Source organism: Euwallacea fornicatus, chromosome 12 (assembly GCF_040115645.1).
Source record: "Euwallacea fornicatus isolate EFF26 chromosome 12, ASM4011564v1, whole genome shotgun sequence".
NCBI classification, from domain to species: domain Eukaryota; kingdom Metazoa; phylum Arthropoda; class Insecta; order Coleoptera; family Curculionidae; genus Euwallacea; species Euwallacea fornicatus.
Genome location: NC_089552.1, coordinates 3,865,084 through 3,879,301, shown reverse-complemented (window position 1 = coordinate 3,879,301; position 14,218 = coordinate 3,865,084). Strand labels below are relative to the sequence as shown.

The 14,218-nt window shown below is 30.6% G+C and overlaps 3 protein-coding genes across 5 annotated transcripts; 2 read left to right on the top strand and 1 right to left on the bottom strand.

Annotated features, from left to right (window-relative positions):
• The first annotated feature begins 340 nt into the window (after positions 1 to 340).
• LOC136342334 (U6 snRNA-associated Sm-like protein LSm8) lies at positions 341 to 2,946 on the top strand. The gene is made up of 4 exons (XM_066288015.1): positions 341 to 664; positions 2,008 to 2,048; positions 2,336 to 2,463; positions 2,833 to 2,946. The coding sequence occupies exons 1-4, from the start codon at positions 634 to 636 to the stop codon at positions 2,921 to 2,923; spliced, it is 291 nt and encodes a 96-aa protein (XP_066144112.1). The 5' UTR covers positions 341 to 633; the 3' UTR covers positions 2,924 to 2,946.
• A 155-nt stretch (positions 2,947 to 3,101) lies between these two features.
• On the bottom strand, positions 3,102 to 6,235 carry LOC136342333 (myotrophin). The gene is made up of 4 exons (XM_066288014.1): positions 6,105 to 6,235; positions 5,900 to 6,004; positions 5,009 to 5,119; positions 3,102 to 4,361 (listed from the first exon to the last, which is right to left on the bottom strand). The coding sequence occupies exons 2-4, from the start codon at positions 5,969 to 5,971 to the stop codon at positions 4,191 to 4,193; spliced, it is 354 nt and encodes a 117-aa protein (XP_066144111.1). The 5' UTR covers positions 5,972 to 6,004; positions 6,105 to 6,235; the 3' UTR covers positions 3,102 to 4,190.
• Positions 6,236 to 6,381: 146 nt separating this feature from the next.
• On the top strand, positions 6,382 to 13,869 carry Prp40 (pre-mRNA processing factor 40). 3 transcript variants are annotated; one of them, XM_066288011.1, is made up of 16 exons: positions 6,382 to 6,469; positions 6,557 to 6,728; positions 6,863 to 6,934; positions 8,158 to 8,391; positions 8,720 to 8,856; positions 9,126 to 9,229; positions 9,284 to 9,376; positions 9,878 to 10,098; positions 10,409 to 10,573; positions 11,247 to 11,426; positions 11,482 to 11,607; positions 11,763 to 11,925; positions 12,253 to 12,482; positions 12,572 to 12,766; positions 13,067 to 13,315; positions 13,521 to 13,869. In XM_066288011.1, exons 2-16 carry the CDS (start codon positions 6,726 to 6,728, stop codon positions 13,620 to 13,622), a joined length of 2,274 nt encoding a protein of 757 aa, XP_066144108.1. In that variant the 5' UTR covers positions 6,382 to 6,469; positions 6,557 to 6,725; the 3' UTR covers positions 13,623 to 13,869. The 3 variants fall into 3 exon arrangements, with proteins under 3 accessions (XP_066144108.1, XP_066144110.1, XP_066144109.1); XM_066288013.1 differs by having other exon boundaries at positions 6,776 to 6,934; XM_066288012.1 differs by lacking the exon at positions 6,382 to 6,469 and having other exon boundaries at positions 6,510 to 6,728.
• Positions 13,870 to 14,218: the final 349 nt, after the last annotated feature.

The window sequence follows — 14,218 nt, the reverse complement described above, 5'->3', positions numbered from 1 at the left end:
TTTGGAGATTGTAGATACTGATTAATTTAATAAATTTTGTCGAGAATCTTTAAAATATTTTTAATTAATGTCAAACTTAATTGAAGATATAATTAAAAAAATAAAATGTCAACTATAAGCAAGTTATTCTTGTCAAGAAAAAATTAGTTTTTATACTTCACGTTTTAACCAGTTTAATGTATAATGTTAATATGTCAAATCTTTGGGTAGTTAGATATTAATAGCGACAACAGTGGCCAGGATTTTATAGTCCCGGACTACTGCAGAACTGTCACTGGTGGCTGTCAGTAGTCAATCAACTAATGTTCGTTTATATTTATATTTTATGTTTCCTTTTAATAATAAAAACAAAATACAATAAATAAAATAAACATTTGATGTAATTAAATAAATATAGAAGAGATCCAAAAATTCTTTTTGAACTTTAAATTAGAAATGAAAATATTTTCAGTGGCTTAATAAACAGAGTTCTGTACGTTAACAATTATAATAACTTGTAAATTTATTTTAATTTCAGTTTTTCGTGCAGTTTGATTGTGTTTAGCATAAGTAATTACACACTTAAACGCGTCTTTGAAAATTTAATTTATCAAACGAAATATCTGCAAGGCCATCAAAGTTTATTGTGCAAATATGGCTTCAGGATTGGATAGTTTTGTGAATCGTATCCTTTTTTGCTTGCCTCATGATACTGACCATTCTTTATATAACATAGATTAACTTTCATTTGTGGAAAAACCCTTAGAAATAATAGCGTAAAATCTCACTACTTTGTAATTAGCAAGATTCATATCTTATAAAATAATAATATACAAGGTGTTCCATTTATAAGTTGGTGAGGGCAAATTGTCTATTATGATTGCACTCAATATGGTGTTCAGAGGACTCAATAATATATAAATTCTAGTAGCTATGATAAACGTTTTGTAAAAGAATTGAAACATGTTCGTCATATTGAAAAAGAAGACATTTTATTTGTTCTCAAACAAAGCAGCATTTTGCTGCAATTTTATACAGCTCCAATCAACTCACTCAACTTATGAATTGATCGTCAATAAACAATATGAAAGTTTTTGATACAAAACTGAAAAAAATTGACAACACATAGCATTATATTTGCCAGAGTATGGTAAATGCAATAATGAAAATGTAAAAAGGGAAAAGGTACAGGCATTTACAAAAAATATCGTGACAAATAAATAAAAAATAATGTCCTTGGGGAGGCAAGCAGATCAAAGAAAATATAGGACCTTATCATATTACTTTAATTTATTCTAGATATATTCAGGAAATTGGGCACATATTCTGGGACATCTTGTATAGAATGATTCCATACACAGATATAGTTATTGGCACAAAGTAACTGATACAAGTTACTAAACCCAGCACTACTGTTTGTGAGCATGTGTAATATGAACAGGCATTTTAGTAGTGAGTTGATCAAATCAGTTCGGTTTATTAAACATTATAATGCACATTCTACTTACATACAACTTGAGCATGTAATTTGTGTTTGATATTTGCACCTATGAATTCAGTTTTGATACAATATTCATCATTGTTACTCAAATTAATTTGTGTGTCTTTGTTTTCAATAATCTGTAAAAGGTTACCAGTTTTATCTCAAAGTGAGTTTGTAGTAGATCAATTAAAAATTTATGGTTTTTAATTTAACACATTTTATAGTGTACCCAAAAAAAAAAGAAACTAAATTGTAAACTATAGATTTTTTTAGCAACTATATAAATTTTCAGTTAAACATGGTGCTATTGACTTCTTACAAAGATATAGGGTATTAATGTTTCACATTTAAAGGGTTTGCTTCACAGCTAACCTCTACGTTGTTTGATATGTTAAAATTCCTTACATATAGTAAGTACTGCTTTTATAGATTGCAGTAGTCATGGGTATGGAGAAAATGCCTTTTACAGAATAACACATGTAGTTTTTTACTTTAGATGTCAGTATTTGCTGCATAATTCATTTCTTTAACACCTATTTACCCAGATACTGTTTCCATTATTACCTCTGATGGAAGGAACTTTATAGTAAGTACCCTAAAGTACAGGTTCTGTTAATTTTTGCTAATGTCAGAAACCAACTTCTAGTTAAGTTGAAGTATGTAACTAAATTAGATTGGGATTGGTTTAAGTTGTTATTATCACACATCAAAATGAGAATAACATCTCACATATATAGGTGAATTTCCAAAGTTGACTAGAGTCCATTTTTATTTGCACATGACATTAACTCTTGGTAAATGAAAAAGTATAGTTGATCTAGGCATCTACAAGTGTAATATGCACCTATACATTCTATTAAAATATTCTTTTAGGGAACCTTAAAGGGGTATGATCAAACAATCAATATAATTCTGGATGAATCTCATGAAAGGGTCTATTCTACAACAACTGGAGTGGAACAAGTGATGTTGGGCCTTCATATTATAAGAGGAGATAATGTGTAAGATCTATCAGTTATTAATATGTATTAGTTTCAATTCCGGATTCATGACTATGGAAATGTTGGAAATTGAGTGAACTAAGTGTTCTCTCAAAAGACTGAGTTGGTGCCTGCGTCCTTTCTTTCTTTTGTCCTTTCCTAACTACACCCACATGTGTACAAATTTTCAACTTTTTTTTATCTATGTTTATTTCACACGTGTCTGATGGACCTGGTAAGTGGAAACACGTCTTTTGATTGCCCAACATCCTCTTTCCATTTCTACTTCAACACTTGATTAATTTTGAGGACCTGCCACTAAATTTATCTTATATTAGACTCATCTGCACAAAACTTTTCCTTAAAAACTAAAATATTTGTTCTTTGCAGAGCCATCATAGGACAGATTGATGAAGAAGTTGATAACAGATTAAATTTAACAAATATCAAAGCAGAACCATTAAACCCAGTTGTACACTAATTAAAATAAATTATTCTTAAGTACACAGAGTGTTTAACTTGAGCAATGAGGCTAACCTCTATTGTCTTAAATAATTAATGTTTAAAGCATTTCATGACTTAATTTGAACTGTATTACAGTACTCTCATCGATCTCGACAAACACCCCGTCGACTAGGGCTAGGCTTAGGAAAAATGTATTCTTGCAAAATCATTTTATTAATACAATAAATGATAATAAATAACAAAATACACATCAGTCGCTATTTGAATATGACCAGATCAAACAGGGAAACCAAATTTATTTGTGTAAATTACTGCAATAGTAATTCTACGGGTTAGTACGTCCGTTTAATCCGGTCCCTATTATAATATGCCAATCTACCGCTGGACTACAAAAAAATATAATTTGCAAACTTTGAAAATAAATCATTTTAAATAATTGGTATTGGTATGTACTTTCACATGTAAAAAATATCTTCTATCAATAAAATATTATATTTATTATAACAGGGGACAGCATTAAGTCATTGTATAAGTAAAACAGGCAAATTTTGTTTTACAGATAACTTAGAAGTTACAATTCGTTAACTAAATCTAAATTTAGATAAATTGTTGGACAGACTTATTACATATTTCAATATCTTTGCAATCACATGAACTACCAGAACCATTTTCCAGAGATCTTAATAATTTTAACGAGTTGCGACCGGTTCTTCAATGTCTAGTAACGGCAGCTGTCAGTTAAACAAAAAAAGTATTGGCGCAGATAAATATTACCTACAGATAGATAAGGAAGCAAAATTAAACTAACTTTAATATTGTTCTTGGCAATGGAACAATTGATAGATTAATTTATGGAAATCTATTCCATTACTAGAAAAAACACCATAACAACTAATTTTATAGATATAATTTGTGTTAACTGTCGCATGAAATGGTTTTCAAATTAAATTTAAAGGTAGAAACTTAACCAACAGTTTCTGTATGAACAGCTCCATCCTAATTCAATGGATTTCATTGTATCCTATTCATATAATTAGATTTCATACCATAGAAATTTTTACAGACAATTAGCCATGACTACAAGTAAGGTACTTCACATGTAGTGTTAGCAGTGCATTGAAGAAGCGGCCTTCAGTTGTAAATTTTTATATCATGGAGATTTTATATCTAACCAAAATTTGGAATTTAATATGATCTTGATGACATACAAAAATCCTATTATTTATAGTTGCAAAAGTAGTTTCCTTAATCAACACTTTAAAGTCAGTAAAAAATATAGTTCTCTAGGCCAATAGTTGTTGGATATCATTGGATTCAGCTGATTCTAGATAGGATTTACCATCTGGGGCAACACCATCTTTTTTGGCACCTTTCTGAAGTAGGAGCTCAACACATGTTTTATGTCCCTCCCATATTGCTGCTAGGATGGGAGTGATTCCATGTTTATCTTTGGACTAAAAATTTGTGTTTTTACTTATAGGTGGTTATACAATACACAATGGCGGAGAGAATAAATATTTTTATCTATAAACATGAGGTTAGTAACATTTATCGCACGACGTGTGATAATGGTATTTTACTGACGAGATTATATTCAATTGAATCCTGATATCACAATCAGGAAACAAGTAAAAGGCTTAATTAAGGTTTTATGCATTTCTATAACATTCGCTTTGCTCCAAGCAGTAAAATATAAATTAAGAAACTAAGAACATAAAAAAGTTTTTTTTCTTCCAGTGGAAGGTGTTAATTGGGCTATTGCATTCTTTTTTATTATATAGAAGGAAAAAAAGCTATGCCTAGTAAAAAACGACATAAATTGATAAAAATAAACAAAAATTGGCAGACTATACCAGTGAACTCTCATATCAACAATAATTTATGAGGTGAAATTAATCTGTTTTTTTTTTTGCTAAGACAACATGGGAAATGTACCACTTGGTCAGAAATATTAGTTTGAGACTAGCTTTAAAATTTCCTTTTTTAGGAATATCAGGTGGTGGTTAGTTATGTAACCACAGAAAATGGTTTGCAATGCTTAGATAGGTCTTTTTCAGTATAGAACTATCTGTAGCTCTGGTTCCAATAAAAATGAACTTACATTTACATCAGCCCCCACTGCAATCAAATATTCTATCACAGCTTTTTGACCATAATCAGCTGCATATAATATCAAGGGACGGCCATCCACTTCTTGGTTTACATTGATAGACTATAATATGAAAGAGAGAAGCAGTAGAGCTAAATAGTAAACAATATTATATTGGTATTTGTCTTTAATATTAATTTGAAATTCTCCTTATACTATATATACATTTTCTATTTACATAGGACTTATGAAGAGATATTCAAAAATAGTGTCTTATTAAAAGGTCTGGACAATTAATTCACCTTCACGATAGTTGCATCTATAAATTGATATTAAGAATCATGTTAATTTAGCCAGAATAAAAAATTATTACTTTAAAACTTGTATCTTTTCATTCAGCATTTCAACAAACTTTAATAAAACAACCAATTTAATTCAAGTGCCATCAGGTAATCTCCAGGGTAATGAGACATAACCAACTATGTAAGACAACTCAGTGTGTCTCTCAATATTGTATTTTATTGAGCCCTTAATTAAAATAGTGTTTTTTTTATATGCATATGACCTTCAAATTAGAAATTATTTATATTTTTACTTTGAAACATTATATGAAAACTGATCTATCTCCAGATAGGGTGCTTAGCCTAGTGCCTATAGAAGATATTTTATGTATTAATACACATTAATGATGGAAAACTAAGGGACGAGTGCATTAATTATTAGGTAGATTAGACAGTTTCTGTGGGTTTGGCCCGTGGTACCCCCACTTGCTTATAAGATTCATTTTATCAGTAGGTGAGGTCTGAGACCTAGATATTATGTTACCTAAGTCAGAGACCTACCTAGGTATGTCCAATATATGTTTAAATACACATTAAATAACTGTAGGAAATGTCATATTACCTGTTTTTCTATAATATCTTTTACTTGTTCCAAATCACCATTCTTTATTGCCCAGACACAATCACGGCTCATTTTTAACGGGAAATGACTAGAATCAAGGGCACCCTGAAGGTAGATACACAAACCGGTGTACTTTAGTATTAAATGCTAATTGAGGGTCGACTTTGGTAGTCGAAGTACTGGGTAACGCTTTCAAGTTACTCACTAAGTGAAGAAGTTTTCTGAGACTGTGTGAAACAGTTAAATTGAAGGAATTTCGGAATCAAATAAATCAACATTAACAAACCGCAAAAAAACAAATGTCAAACGTCAAAATCGCCCAATGTCATTGAATAGAACTTATCAAGTAGGGAGGAATTGCAAATTTATAAAGAAAAAATCCCAGAATTGAGGGTTTTTCTCAGGATTTTTAGATTTTTTAACAAAACTCTTAGTTAATCGAAATTGAGAAATAGACGATTGAGATATGTTATATGTGGTAAGACAAAACTTAATAGTACATTTTGAGAGAATATATCTTTTCTTCTTTGGTAAAAAACTGGCGGCCATGAAAGAGAAAACACAGCACTAGTATGTATATTTTTGAATTTGCATTTGGAAAATATATTGGAATTGGAAAGAAAGTTTGGTTAGTTTTTGAGTTTTCAGTTTTTTCAGGTTCTTGCCGAAATAAAAGCCTAAAACAAAGTTAAATCAGTTGAAAACTACGAATTCATAAGGAAGATTTTGACTTGTTCCACTATTCTTGTACACTTAGAATGAATTAATTGAAAGTTTTTAGTTGCAATAGGTATTTTCGTCAGTAATTGCCTGCCTTGCTTCTAAAATGGTAAGATTCTTTGGAAGGTTCTGCCCTATTCTTTTAAGATCCATCAGACCTTTCAGATATTCTTCTTAAAGAAAGTCACTTCCCCGCCTTTTATTTGTACTTTTAAATATTTATTGTTACATGAGTTGTTATAGGACCCCAATGTAGCACCTCAAAGCAGCTTTGTTGCACCTCCTGGAATAGGAACCCCACCATTGATGCAGCAGGTATGTAATTATAGAAGTTTGAGTATTGAATTTGTGGAGCGGCTTAATAGTTTTGTTGTTCTCACTAACATATGTCTCAATTTGATAATATATAATTAACTCAAAAATATTTTTGTAGCATCTGCTCCTTACTAATTTAAGTATGTTTAATTTTATTAAAACCATATTTAAAATAGGACCTCTTTTGCATGTAAATTGCACCACATAAAGTAAGTATTTACCTGATACATTTCAAGTATTATATCTAATTTCTGCAAAAGAAACTTTTTAAGGTAAAGTCAAAAAGTTTCTTTGAGAAGAAGAAAGTTTAAAGAACTTTTAAAAGTGAAGTTCCTTGAATTATAATTCTCACATTTAAAATGTGTACTCTGTTTTAATACATTGTAGTATATCTTAAATTTCACTAAAAATGTAAGCTGCCTTAACCCAAGCATTACTTAAGTCAAGTTTGTTAAAAGAAAATTTTATTTAGAATATGTTGCCATTTAGAAATGATATGTTTGATGATGCCACTTTATAAGTTCATTACTTAGACTATAGCCTACTATGTAATGTGTACTAAGCACTGGAAAAATTTATAGGCTATTTTAGAAAGAGAAGAAAATACTTTATAGTAGATGCTTGCATATAATCATCTATTATACAGAATGTCTCAGAATCATTAATACAAATGTGTATATTGTGCTAATGGATATAAAGATAGAGTGATTCAGCTAAATAAACCATATAAAAAAGTTGTTTGTTTACATTGTGCAGGATAATAAATATTTTTCTTTTCTGTAAATTGTAAATTTATCTGCCTTGAAGTTTGCCATAGAGGGGTTTTTGGCTACAATAAATTCATTTTAAATATCTGTTTCAAGTTAGTTGATAGCAATACCCATAATTTAATTTTTTTAGTAATTCTGATACTCTGAACTTTTTTACATAAAAAAAATTCTTCAATGAACATCTAATTGATTTTTAATCATTTTCAATTAAATTGTTTATTGTACTACCAAGAATTTATCAATACCATCAATGTCACTGCTTTCATTATAAAGAAACTGTATCAAATATAGTTTAAAACTTAATATCTTTTTTTTGTTCAAAGCAAAAAAAAACCTAGGCACACATGTCAGTTTTGGCAATATATCAGTAGTTTGCAGTCCAGTTAATGAGGAGCACTTTAACCATTTACTTTGTAATTATTTGAACATGATAATATTAAGAAACTTCTTCAGATGCCAATGCCTGGAATGCCTGGGTTTCCTCCAATTATGCCTCCTGCATTCAGTGTACCCCCACCAGGTTTTGGTGCTGCAATGCCTTCTGTTACACCTGTTGCCACTAGTAATACAGGAAGTAGCACTGAATGGACTGAACATAAGGCACCAGATGGGAGAATATATTATTACAATAATTTAACTAAACAAAGTTCTTGGCAAAAACCTGATTGTTTGAAAACAGCAGGCGAGGTATGTATCTATAAGTAAAATATATTTTTTATAAATTTTAGTTATTATTTTTGGATGGTGGTAAGTAAACTTTAGGAGTAAACACGAATATTTAAGGCCTGAGGTAATTTTAAAATAAATTTAATGTTTTAATTAAATAATGTGGTAAAAACACATCTCAGTAAGTGTTACAATATTTTTCTTACAATTGTTTGTGTGTCGATTTTATATATTAGTTTAATTACATGACGTGTATTACATGTGCGTATGTTAGTTTCTATAATATGTTATCTTTTTGAAGTATGATAATGTTTATTTTAACCAAATGTGAACCTCAATGTTTTTATAGTTGTTGTTGTCCCAATGTCCATGGAAAGAATATACAACTGATAATGGTAAAATCTATTACCACAATGTTAATACTAAAGAGTCAAGATGGGTTATTCCCCCTGAACTAGACGAAATCAAAAGAAGGGTTGTAGAAGAGTAAGTTTACTTAATATTAACATTTATAACACACATTTAGTGTTAATTTTCATACTAGAAAAATAACACTGAAATTTTAAAGCATTTAGTGTTATTGTATCTACATTAAATATACAGGGTGTTTGGAAAAGTTGGTACCAAATTTAAGGATCATTATTAAGAAACGTAACCGCAACTATAGTATACTTGAATTAACATAATGATTTATTACCGTGTAACGTTGTTATAATATTACAATAATTAAAAAATTTATCCGTGATATTTTTAAGATCCAAACCTAAAAGTGGACCAGTTACTCCAAAAGAAATTTCTAGCCCATTACCTGCATCCACACCAATATCTGGTGCCGATTCACCAAACGCTTCGAATCCTGGTAAGTTTAAAAATCTTAATTCATATTTAATTTTGTTAAACTTTGATATTATAGCGTCGAGTCCAGGATCAAAGAGTAATGCGTTGGAAGCTGCCATGGCTGCCACTTTGGCAGCAATTTCCATACCAACACCTCCATCTAAACCAGGTAAGTCTCTGTCAAACCTTTCATGTTATTTGGAACGGGGTCAGAAAATATTTAATTATTAAAAAAACTAGATTTAAAAAAATCTCAATTGAACTAGAAATCAAGTTTTGAAAAAATTGCAAACAGTGGTGTACCACAAAAAGTGGGCCAGTGAAAACAAACCAGATCCCAGAAAAGTGTCATTGTATAGATTTTCAATTGCAATGTATAAAATAAGGAGGTATTTCATTTTCACTATAAAACTCATGGAATAAAAAGCTTGACTTTTTTAAATTAGTACTGGGTATTCCAAAAAAGAACACATTTTGAAAAATCCTGTTCTCAAATAAATAATTTTGTTTTTACCAAATAATCAACGATTGACAAAGCTCTTTTTTGTAACACTTTGTTGACCTGTAAAAGTAATATGAGAATGTACCTATTTTTAATCCAAATCTACTCTAACTCATAATATAGAAAATGTTTCAATAGGATATGATCAGTATTAAATTTTTGTCGTAGATGACGAATCAAACCTGACCAATCATAGTGATAAAAAGGATTGTAAAACGGCAGTACCTGAACTCAAGGTGTATACTGACAAGAAGGAGGCAATGGAAGCTTTCAAAGAATTGCTAAAAGAAAAAAATGTTCCTTCAAATGCAAGTTGGGAACAATGCCTTAAAATCATACAGAATGATCCAAGATATGGATCTTTTAAAAAGTTAAATGAAAAGAAACAAGTTAGTATTTATTTATTGGTCACTTATTATTTATTTAAAAAAATATGTAAAGGGTGGGTCAAATCTGAGTATAGATGGGTGCTATCTGCATCAACAATTTTATTTTAAGCTTCCTCTAGGCTATGGGAAAACTCTCAAAACTATTAATTTCGGATCACCCTGTATATGTAGTGAACCACAATAGTCTGAGTTAGTCAGTTCATACCAGAAAATATTATTATTATTAAATTATTAAAATATTGAAAAATTTTAAAGCAAACACTGTTTATGTCTAATAATAGAGTTTTCATGTTTAAATCCATGATTGTAGGTTTTTAATGCTTACAAAACCCAGAAACAAAAAGATGAGAAAGAAGAACAGCGCAATAAAGCGAAAAGGTCTAAGGAACAGCTTGAGGAATATTTGATGCATGCTGATAAAATGACTTCCACCACCAAATATTACAAATGTGATGAATTGTTTGGACATTTAGAGGTAGGACACTATGTACTTTTATTTACAACCCTGTATGTACTGATGTTATTTCTTTTATTCTGCAGAAGGGGAAACTGTTCGATTTCTGACTCACTTTTCACCCATTTGTTGAAAACATTCCATATGGGTAGAAAGTTTGTGTTTTCCACCTAGTTAGAAAATGATTAGAGATCATTATATTTTTAGCGAGCTAATCGCTCACAAAGTTATAATACTCATTGTTGTTTTATTTACGATTACGATTAACCAACCACGAATATGAATGTCAAAGAAAACGTCGTCATTCATGTTACGAGTTAAGACCCGTTACCTTTTTGTGTTTCGGATTTTATTTATGTATGATTAATTAAATTTTATCCTCACGTCCTGATTTAAATTTGATGTTTGGCTCATAATGATGTACTTACTTCACAACCTTGATATACCATATACTATTACGAGTCGAATATAAAAGATTCATAAGTTTTTTTTAACAAAACCACTTCAAAATAATGCGCTTTTTTATTCTAATTTTGAGTAGAGACAAAAAAAAACACTTTTCACTTAGATATGTATTCTATTATTACACATTTGTAATTCTTTGCAATATGCAATAATTGCATTGCATAACAATTTGAACTGTCTTAAGAAAAACTCTTCCATAAATGACCACAGGTAATTTTTTTGTTTGCAGGTTTGGCAAAGTGTTTCTGATCAAGACAGAAGAGATATTTATGATGATGTAGTGTTTGCTCTAGCAAAAAGGGAAAAAGAAGATGGAAAATCTATGAAAAAACGAAATATGAAAAAATTAACTGAGGTTTTAGAATGTATGACTAAAGTAAATTATGACACAACTTGGACAGAAGCGCAAGTAAAAGACAGTACTGCTTTAAAATGTCTAAAAATATTAACGTTAATTTTGCCAGGTAATGCTGTTAGAAAATGTTGCATTTAAAAATGATGTAAACCTGTTGGCAATGGACAAGGAAGACGCACTTATTGTATTTGAAGAACATATTAGACTTTTGGAAAAGGAATACTTAGAGGACAAGGTATTGGAGTTATTTTATTAAAAAAACAGTTGTAACTAAAATAGCTGAAACGACAAATGTTTTGGTGGTTTTTGAAAATTGCTATTTTGGAAAAGTCTTGGCAATTTTTCATGAACAAAAAAGATTTTGAAGGTCTGTTTTATTAATTCCTTCAGGAGAGAGAAAAACGTAGGCAAAAGAGACAATACCGCAAGAACAGGGATCAGTTTTTAGCCCTTCTAGATCATCTTCATGAAGAAGGAAAATTGACGTCTATGTCATTGTGGGTTGAATTATATCCAATTATTTCTGCTGATATACGTTTTTCCGCTATGTTAGGTAATTCCGATTTTATTCTTTTGTAATATAACAAGTTCATTCAAGATTATATATTAATTTTAGGACAATATGTATGAATTCAATTAGGAACGAAAAAAGTACAAATGCAGGTAGTGCATAAGTGCTTTTTCTGGTCCAGATGACTTGAATGCATATTGAACTAAAACTATTTAAAATTTTTGATGTATGAGTTATATTCGGAGAATTTCATGAACCAAATGCCACGTATTACTATAAATACCTTATTATTAGAGTAGTAACGGCTGGTCAATGAATTTCTCAGTTTAATAATTGGTCAGTTGTTTGTGGATTTAGACACATTTTCAGGTCAATCCGGTTCAACTCCATTGGACTTGTTTAAGTTTTACGTTGAAGACTTGAAATCGCGATTTCACGATGAGAAGAAGATAATCAAGGAAATCTTAAAGGAAAAAGAATTTGAAGTGAAAGTTTCAACTACATTTGACCAGTTCGCTACTGTTATATGCGAAGATAAGCGGAGCGCAACTTTAGATGCTGGAAATGTGAAGTTAACCTACAATTCGTTGCTAGAAAAGGTAATTTTTAAATGAATATTTCGTACTTTTACTTTAAAACGACACTTGTAAGACATACAATAAATTTCCTATGGAATTATACATTTTAGGCAGAAATGCGAGAAAAAGAAAGGTTGAAAGAAGAATCAAAAAGGATGAAGAAATTGGAATCTGCATTTAAGAGTCTATTAAGAGAGATGAACATTGATTTTGAGAAGTCCTGGGAGGAAATTAAACCGAAACTCGAGAACGAGGACGAATTTAAAGCGTTTGATAGCGATTCTGAACGACAGAGGGTTTATAAGGTAAAAAAATTGACAAATCCAGCCAAATCATCAGAATCCGCCTTTAGCAAATTAATATAAAATTAAATATAACACAATGTATGTAACGCGTATGTAATAGCTTACATTACGTATATCATTTTTAAAATTTACAAGTAGAAACAAAATGAATGTTCAACCGAATATGCCCTTTTATATTAAGTTGCGATACATCAACGAGTTTATAATAAACGCAAGTACAAGTTATGAACATTACATGTTAACCACTTTAATTGCTGAATTTTTATAAACATCAGCTAATTGTGTATTATTTATTTCCAGGATTTTCAACACGAAATGGAAGAGTCTTGTTCCCACCATCATTCGCGCTCTAGGAAGTCGAAAAAGAATAAGAAGAGCAAAAGCAAGTATCGAAGCACTAGTTCTAGCGATTCGGACGATAAAGAAAAGGACAAATATCGAAAATCAAAACACAGGTCACGAAGTGGCAGTCCAGATTCTGAGAGCGATGAACACGGAAATAATAAGAAAAAGAAATCGAAAAGGAAGCATAGAAGGAGGAGCCGATCCGTAAGTTATTAAAATTAGTTCTGGTCTTTAAAAATATTCTTAAGTAAATGCAATGTAAATGTTTTTTGTTAATACAAATTACTGGTTTTCCATATAACAATCACCATAAATAGTATAATTTAAAAAAATAAATGTATAAATTAAACAAATAGTATCAACCGTTGAATGAAGTACGTTTACTATTAATTAAAAATTTGTTTGTCAGAGTTCTCCGTCAGATAGAGCCAGGAGTGGAGAGATAAGCGAGAGTGAGCTAGAAAAGCAACGGGCTTTGCTTTTAGCTAAACTAAAAGATGAGAGTGACTAGCAGTTAATGAGACCTCATTAGAGCCCTATCCCTTTTTTTCTTACGGTGGTAAAATGTGTTCTCTTCATTTCTTTCATCACTCAGGTATAAATTGGGCAATTTTACTATCAAAGTAAGCTGTATCAGTGAGGAAAGCTTGCGAATAGATCCGCATAGACTTTTTTCGATGAAAAGAATTTTGTGTCTTAGTCATAAGTACGAGTATCTCGACGCTTATAGTAATATAACTATGTAATTTCTTTTGTAATGTCAGGTGTTTTTCGCTTCAACCTTTTTTCCGTCTACATCCTTATTCGAATATAACTTACCCTTTTCTTCTATTCCCATCGCCTCATCCTATGCGTGGAACCATCCAACGGCGTGTCTCTTCAAACAGAGTAGTCCCCCTCTAAAGCACTGGACTTTAGGTCGGATCGTACTTCCCCACGTTAAACTATTGTTGAACGCATCAATTCAACGTTAGCGACCACGGACGGAGGCTTTGATTTATTTAGCTTTGAAGGAGGAACTTATCTCTAAGCATTAACAGTATGAGCATCACACACAAAAGAAAGAAAAATTTTTTAGTCATATTCACATGACGTTCACTTCTATAC